The sequence below is a fragment of the Amblyomma americanum genome, chromosome 8 (assembly GCF_052857255.1).
Source record: "Amblyomma americanum isolate KBUSLIRL-KWMA chromosome 8, ASM5285725v1, whole genome shotgun sequence".
NCBI lineage: Eukaryota > Metazoa > Arthropoda > Arachnida > Ixodida > Ixodidae > Amblyomma > Amblyomma americanum.
The window spans coordinates 162,624,283-162,632,412 of record NC_135504.1 but is presented as its reverse complement, the minus strand read 5'-3'; the positions used below and the strand labels follow the sequence as shown (position 1 = coordinate 162,632,412).

The window sequence follows — 8,130 nt, the reverse complement described above, 5'->3', positions numbered from 1 at the left end:
TCCAAAGAATGGCGGCTCGTGGGCACTCCAGCGCCCCCTGGATTTTAGGGGGCAAACTACGCAAACGTGACGTAGAATGACGTCACGCATACGTATGCTTTTGGCGCGAATTATAAAGCGGTCTTTCTGTAGAATCCGCGTTTTCGAGCCCGTACCTCTCGAAGGTTGCTGCCTTTCAGCGCGCCCCAACCTTTGCCAGTCAAATGTGCTCGAGTTCCTGCTAGTTATGGCCTTGTTAATGTGCAATTGGGAATGCAATGAAAGTGACTGGTAAAGGAGGGGCAGCATAGAAAGGCAGCAACACTTCCAGACACTGGCGAAGCATGCATGTTTCGTAGTGCAAATACTGGTGCTAGTACTTTTGAGAGCTTTTGAGTACAGCAAGGTATGATGCAAGGTATGATGCGCAAAGCACTGGCTCAAGTGCACAGTTCGCAATAGAGTGTACGGCAAGTATGGTTTTCATAGTTTCATATTCATTGTTTATTGCAGCAACCAAACAAATACAGTCACAAAGCACACCCTTGGCACACAAACAAAAAATACATGTCACAGGCAGCACATGCAGTATTGTTTAAGTTGGCTAATCATCTCCATAGTCACAGTGCAGATAGGAAAAAGCCCTGAAGTGCCACGAACGTTGTCAGTTAGGAAATTGAAAAGTATAGAAAACAATGCTACGACAGCTTCAATTGAAGCAAACATAACATGACATAAGTAGGCGCATCAACACAGACCATAGAGCACACTGGGATTATTCTTCACATTTAATTTCTTCAGCTGAAAGAATATAGCAGGTGCGTTTACATCTGCAAGGCAATGTTAAAGCCAGCTTTAGCACCCTCAAACGTGCTCAACGTAGGAGCAAATACCATACATTGAGCCGGCGTACCATCTCCAGAGTAATTCTAGTCGTTAGCCGGATCAATTTGAAGTAATTTTACGTCAACAAAAGTACACATGAAGTACAGCGTACAGTGAAGTGCAAGGACATTCGCGGGGCAGTAAAGCATGTAATCAGTGTACTGTACGCTACAATATAGCCAGATAAAAGTCCAGCGCTGTTCTGTTCATTGCGCTGACAAAGATCCTACTAAAAACTTTGAGATGCAACTAGCCTGCTAAAAGGTGGCCTGGTAGCCAGTGGTGCCGAGTGGTAGTTATGATGACAATGGTTGATTTCATTATACCTGCCAGCACGGAACTGCAGGGGGGGCGAGCAGGTGGAAAAATTAATCCCAGCGCCACGGAAACTAGGTTAATCCATTGCCTATAAAGTCTCTTTTCAGAGGCATTCGCTTTATCGGTATGGCGTTTTATCTGACAATATTGCACAAGTACATAGGTGACACTTGAACAGGCTGTACATGGCATAAAAGTACCCTAAAAGAGTGACATAGTGGAATGAACGATGAAAGATGCTACATTGTTAAACCATTGCCCCTGTGAGCAACCACGTCACATCCCACCAAATCAAAATACACAAGTAAAAAAATAAAAGAATAAACCCAGGCTGTGAACCAGAAAAAACCCTTTCCAACCGTTAAACCAGACTAAGCTGATTTGTTGCACAGGCTGCATAATAGCCTGCAACTTCACAAAATATTCAGCCAACAGCTCGGGAATTGCATCCTTTTCATTTGCTTAGCCTCAGTGCTTGCTTAGTGGCTTTCCGTTTAGTAGTTTGACTGTGCAGTTCAAGATTTTTTCTGCGTGCAAGCCAATGCAGCCTCACCCTCACGAACAGGGAAAACAAACCATCATAAACGTCATCACCACACACAGTCAGCGATTTTTCTACCTTGGCATGAAGCAACATGCACAGATCATGCCCTACTTGTTCTTTTCCCACAATATTGGAACTAGATGCGACAAAAACCTGCTCGCAAGCATTAATGAAAGCTACAAACGAGGGTGTAGGAACTGACAGGCTCCCAAAGTCACCTTCTACAGGATTTTTGACACTTAAGTACAAGAGAACTTGGCTCTGATCGGCAAAGGCGGCATTTTCTAGCCTCACCTCGCACGTATGTGGCCCTGTAACACACCTGTGATCATTCATAAACTTGTAGGCAAGCCAGCCAGCAAAATAGACAATGTTGTTCTCCAGTATTGGAGACTGATAATCATATGGCAAAACTTCTACTGCAACTGGCAAAGATGTGGCAGCTGTACAGAGAGAAGGAGCAGACTTAGATAAACAAACTGGGAGAGTGGCTAGAAGGCTAGACATGTCTTCAGCACAGTTGCTGCTTTCCGACAGTTTGAAAAGGTTGCTAACTAAAAGATGTCTAAATGCTGCTTGAAACTGCCGGCAAGACGAGTTGCTGTTCGATCCAGATTTCGACCTAACAATAGCAAAGGTGTTTTCAAGTGCATCCTGGTTCAGGTGCCTGGTAAGGAGGTATGTCAAACTATAGCGAGAGGCCAGGTGGTTCCATAACAGCAGCACAGCCCTCATAGTTTGGCAGAAGCCACGGATGCAAAGAGGCTGCCGCGCACAGCCTAGAACTTCGATGTTTTCGAAAACTGCAATGCACTCTTCCAAAAACTCTTCATGCACAGATCCTGCACAAATTGCAGATGCATACGGAGACTTTCCCCGCTTCTGTGAAGTATTTAGACTGTCAAAGAGTCTATCGATCCTCTCAACAAATCTGGCTGTGTGGATAGCCTCTGATGGCAACTGTTGGAATGTTACCAATGTGCACAATGCAGCAGCGCAATGATTGCTGAATACCTGTGCTGCGAGTTTCACAGACATCTTCGAAGCAAAAGTTAAATTAAAGTGCCGGGCACTCAACTTTGGGATGGACTGAATTTGCATTTCTCGATCCTTCTCATAAGCCTGTCGTATGTACGAGCTTTTAATTGTGTCACTGCCTACCCTGAAGTCATACTTGAAGAGCATATTGCGCAAGCACTTGAGCAAATGCGGTGGATCAAAAATAAAAAAAGCGGTTCACCATTCACACTTAAGTACGGCTTTTCAGGGGTCACAAGTTTCGAAAACAGAGAAACATTTTGGTCCCCCTGATCACAAACCACAGCCACAGGCTGCAATCCAGCTCCAACCAACATTTTGTGGCATTTGAAGAGGAGGTCATACAGAACAGTTGCAGGCGCTGCCTTATCTGCAAAGAAGTAGCCAAGAGGCTGCTTCCACGGCGTACATATTCCTTTGGCCATGAACACAAGCGCCTTGTTTGCAAGATTTGGGACCTTGTGCTGCACTGTACTCTTCAAGGCCTTCAAATCTGTCCGGCACTGGATTGTACGACAGCTCTTTTGAAACATGCATTTCATCAAAAATTATGGTGCAAGCCCTGTCTTGCCGAGGAAAAGACGCTGCCCGTTTCTCGATCAAATCAAAAACTTCAGGATAAAATCCAACACTCAATGGTACGCGTGCAAGCCACAGCTGCAGTGACCTAACAGATGGAAGTTTCAGGAGTTTCCTGCAATATCTGTAACCTTTTGGTCTCTGGAAGTATAAACCTAAAGCAAAGGTTTTGTTTTGGCTGCACCATCGACGGCCAAACCTGCTGACATTGTGCATCTTTAACTGAGCTTCAACAAAAGCAGCAACAGCTGGTGTTAAATGTTCACGCAGACTATCTACCAATTCGGCAGTGGTCTTTATGCGACGGCGCTGAAGCAGCAGTCCTTGCAGCCTCTTGTTGCGGTTACGCAGCTGCCTGAGCTTGGCTCGAAGTTTCTGCAGTGGCCGCCTTTCATTGATGGGGCTGGTGAAAGATCCTGCAACGTACAGAGTCGACGGAAGAGCAATAAGTTGCTACGTCGGGTTTAGTCATAGCTGCATGTAGTCCTGTAGCACCAAAAAGTGCGCAATATTGCGAAAGCGTTGTAAAATTGCTAACCTTCATAAGAAAGAGGCGAACTGCTGAACGGAGCTCCTGGTGACAGATCAGCACTCGCTGACAGTGTTGCGGCCACCCCTGCCGTGCCAGGTTCCAGAGGTGAAGCGCTTGCTTCAGTGCTTGGTCCTGCATATGTGTGGTCAGCTTCGCCCGCAGAATATAAAGAACAAAATATAGTGACAGCACAGTTCTGACAGGGAAGCCAGCAACCCAACAATGCACAAATAATATCTAAGCGCCACAGGCGGAATCAACTCTTACACTGAACCATTATGAAGCCACTGGCGTGGGAACAAGCTTGGTTCAGCGTAGAACCAGTAGGGCTGGCACCATCTGCATCTGCACAGCGCACAGACAAGGAATTGTAGCATATTTCTGAGCCATACCTCCTCAGGCTGTTCGAGCAGATACGAAATAACAATCACCTTCTTGGAAGAGTAGCAGCGACTGGGACGACCGACTCTGGACGTACCCCTTGGAAACAGGTTCACCGGAGACAGCAGCTATCATAGGAAGCAGTCCAATGAGCTTTCAGTCGTCACCATTTTCAAAAGATTTATGTCAGTTATGCATACAACCCTGCTCACCTGGTTCTCCAGCCCGGCGCACTGATGCCGAAGTTTCGCTCAGAGATTGTGAACAGTCCATGTCGCTGCTGCATTCGCTTGAGGTGTCTGAAATGGCAACATTCTTGCGGAGAGAAAAGAGAATTCAGTACCTTTATAGTAAATAATTTCCAAAGAACTATAGCTTCCACAGCATGCGGTTCACATTGTCATCACTCTAGAAAGAAAAATGCTTATCCAATGAAATAAAATTCTGTTTACCACCCTTAATCGTTAGGCACATTAGTTTGATGTCATCAGCAGCTGTGGAGCACCAGAAAATCATTTGCAATTTTCATATGCTATGTTTTACTTTGAAGAGTGCGAAATTCGCCTATCACACAAACAACGATAGCTCGCAAATCAAGTAATGTGCCCCATATTGTTTACAGATTTATGCAGGTCAGCCTATGGCCTACGCAATGAGATGCAACAAGAATGAATTCGTAAGCAATTATCGCAAAAAATAAAAGCCTGTACAAACATTGGCTTTCGCTAGCATGAATATTGAGGTAAAAGGCAACAACACAAACAATTATTAGTGCATTTCTATAATCGTTCAGTGCATGCTTTGATACATAACACATGAGCACACAATATCTCGAGAAGCTTTTCACCAAGCGTACCTTGCCCAAGTCGGCATAAGATTGCATCCTGATGAGACTGAAGGTGAAAAAAGAAGCTCTGCATACAAGAAAGCAAAGTTCTGGAGTACTAAAATTCATCAAACATTTAGGAAGGCTCACCCTTTTTTCCCCTCACTTCTTTTGAGCTATCAAAGGAAGGACGAGAATGCCCTCTGGACACGACAGGGACCGTTCATGAGACAAGGTTTCACGGTGAATATGAAAGATTCAGCTCCCACTTGCTGCAAAACATGTAGAGTCGCCTGGTTTCCGTTGCTTAGGTGGCTAGCGGCATCAAACAGCCTGAACCGGAAGACTGACAGACTCACGTTAAGATCCTTTGGAGCCCTTTGCCATACCTGACTACCGAATATCCCACTTCCATTATCCTTTTTTTTACCGGAAATATCAGGCAAGAGTATTCACACCGTCAGTGTACTTTTTCCGCACCCGTGCCTAGAAATTCGCTTGAGCACCCTTCGCCTACTAAGCTTGTGCCATTAGCTTAGCACAAGCACAAACCTAATTCTATGCTATGTTGGACATTTGTCACGAACCTCACATACAGTGTACAGTGCATACAAGAGACGTAAAACGATTATATATATATATATATATATATATATATATATATATATATATATATATATATATATATATATATATATATATATACACGATATGTATATAATTATATGTGCTCACGTGAAAGCGATACTTCCATTTTCGTTTTCGCTTAGCAGGGTGCAGGTAAAAATTTACTGTAATTTTTAAAGCCACAAGACAGATACATAATTCGTTTTGCAAAAGACGCTAGACTTTACGGTTACGACAAAAAGGAAAAATTTCATTTTTTCACAAAACCTGACATTTCAAGAGCGGCGAATTCCTTAAAAGTTTGATAACAAAAATTACCGGCAATGCTTGCTCGAGTAGGCAAAGCATCGTGTCGCAGCCTTCCTGACGGCAGATACACAGATGGTTCGAAGTGCCTCGAGCAAATCCTGAGTTCTCGTAGCTGCGACGGCGCCTTCTTCTCCAGGCTGACGTTGCGGCAGAACTGCGCCCACGCTCGGCGCCTGGACGTGATGCAACATGCACGTTAGATACAACTGCGCCAAAAGGAATACGCATACTCGAAACGCCAATGCGTCATTATTCCTGTCACTGCTAACTGATGTAAATTATACTTGCATTACATCTGAACTATGGTAGTAAATGCTCGCGCCAAGCTCTCTGCGCCCCAGAGTGCGGTAACGCTCATCCTCATGCCACGCGGCTAGCTGCTTTTCTAAGCTCAACGAGTGACGAGAGTGAAGTGCGTTTAAAATTACCCTGACAGTCATGTATATGTAGGACAGCAATACCAAGGCAGGCAATAACTCCTGCTGAGCGAATCCAGTTAAAGCCTCCTCAAAGCCGCGCACATACACGAGGCTGAGTTTCGATACTCCCAGCTGCGAGGGGATCCTCAAATTGGCTTCATGGTTTTGCAAAACTAAATAATGTCGTACTCAGAGCTGTCAGGTAGCAAACTTTGTTCTAAATGGGCCTCCCGGTCAGTAGCGTGCACGTGGTTGCTCCTGAGAGCCCGGTGTGAAGTTCACGTTGGTGATAGTCAGCTGCATGAAACTCACTATAAATTAGAAAAATGTGGGCCTCTTTCGCCCACCTCAGCACTGAAAGTGTGTGCCCTGCAGTGTAGTACATAAATATCCCCGAAAACATGAAGCCAAGCACGCACGAACGGGTTACAGCTATGAAACACGAGCGAACAGCCCGGCGAAACCATATCGAAGCTATCGCGCATACCTAGAGCAGACGACACTGTCAAGAGCTCACCTGTGAAAGTCCAGCGGGAATCGGTGTAGCGTGACACCAATGGTACTATCCACGCTGTCGCAGTGTACCACGGAGCATCGTTTCTTCACATGCCGCAAGCTCATCTTGAAATGAAGCGCTAAGCGCTTCAAAAGAAGAGCGCGAAGCGTGCAAAGACGGAAAAAGACTTCGCACTGGCCGCACGCCGAAGGAAACGACAAAACCGAGAAAACTGCCGCAGCGGTGCAGCGGGGTACAAATCTTACCGAACGGTGATAAAGAAGCGACGTGCAAGGACGACGAAAACTTCGCAAAAGGAGCATTTTGAGACCGGCGAGCTAAATTTATACGCTTTACCAGGCGCGCCATCGCAGACAGCTGGCGACAAGAAATCGATTCGTAAGCTCCCGCCACTGTGGCCGGGTTAGCCGGGTATCGAAACAAGGCCTGCAAAGACGCGCTGTAATGCACCGCACACTCATGAATAGGGGGCAGGTCAAGAGTGTTGCAAAAATACAAAATTTGCCAAGTTTTAATAAAATGACTTACCTCTTCCATAAAACAAGGTGCTAATATATTTTTTTTTTCTATTGGCAGATTACATTCCAATTTTGTAGCTTTATCATTTCTTTATATGAGTGTTTTGCCCCCCATCCTCTGGTTGTGCTGCAGTCGCGCTTAACCACTTTTCGGCCCAGCCTTCGCCACCACTTTAAATCCGCCTTGGCAACTGTTTATTGGATACACGCACGGCTTATTTATAGCCAAGAGGTAGAGGTGATGGAAAAAAACACAAGCAAAGGGTAAAAGATACTGGCGATGGTATGGATACTGCATTGTAGGGAACAAAAGTGACTCAAATCTTTCTAAACTTATCTAAAAATATGCTCTCATTCTTACGTATGACTAGCGATGGGGCGCTGATGCAGGAACTCCAGCCTTTTTTAATCCGGTGGGCTTCTAGCAGTTCTCGGGGAGTCTTATCTTTACTTCTGCACAGGATTTGAGTTTCCTCGAGCTTTCGTTGACAATTCTTCTTCTCTTCTTTGCCGCAGGCCTTGCAGTGATGCGGCAAATGTGACAAGGTACCAACTCTTAGTGATCGTTTGTGCTCGGTTAAACGTGCATTAATACATCGGCCTGTCTGGCCGATGTACACCTTTCCACAGGTCAGCGGGATGCTATAAACCACCCCCA

General features: G+C 45.3%; 2 protein-coding genes across 2 annotated transcripts; both read right to left on the bottom strand.

Annotated features, from left to right (window-relative positions):
• Window positions 1–1,547: 1,547 nt before the first annotated feature.
• On the bottom strand, window positions 1,548–2,944 carry LOC144100758 (uncharacterized). The gene has a single exon (XM_077633601.1). It carries the CDS (start codon window positions 2,909–2,911, stop codon window positions 1,637–1,639), a length of 1,275 nt encoding a protein of 424 aa, XP_077489727.1. The 5' UTR covers window positions 2,912–2,944; the 3' UTR covers window positions 1,548–1,636.
• Window positions 2,945–3,447: 503 nt separating this feature from the next.
• On the bottom strand, window positions 3,448–6,598 carry LOC144102809 (uncharacterized). Its single transcript, XM_077635966.1, has 7 exons — window positions 6,028–6,598; window positions 4,469–4,555; window positions 4,307–4,384; window positions 4,143–4,220; window positions 3,882–4,025; window positions 3,623–3,759; window positions 3,448–3,498 (listed from the first exon to the last, which is right to left on the bottom strand). Exons 2-7 carry the CDS (start codon window positions 4,527–4,529, stop codon window positions 3,448–3,450), a joined length of 549 nt encoding a protein of 182 aa, XP_077492092.1. The 5' UTR covers window positions 4,530–4,555; window positions 6,028–6,598.
• Between the last annotated feature and the right edge of the window lie 1,532 nt (window positions 6,599–8,130).

What these genes read in the sequence shown, in the direction of transcription:
- LOC144100758 (XM_077633601.1), bottom strand. Translation starts at nt 2,911, where the DNA reads ATGCTCTTCAAGTATGACTTCAGGGTAGGCAGTGACACAATTAAAAGC.
- LOC144102809 (XM_077635966.1), bottom strand. Translation starts at nt 4,529, where the DNA reads ATGGACTGTTCACAATCTCTGAGCGAAACTTCGGCATCAGTGCGCCGG. An exon ending in GCTGCTACTCTTCCAAGAAG is followed by an intron (nt 4,221 to 4,306) that starts GTGATTGTTATT and finishes TGCGCTGTGCAG; the next exon opens with ATGCAGATGGTGCCAGCCCT. An exon ending in TAAAGACCACTGCCGAATTG is followed by an intron (nt 3,499 to 3,622) that starts GTAGATAGTCTG and finishes CCTTTGCTTTAG; the next exon opens with GTTTATACTTCCAGAGACCA.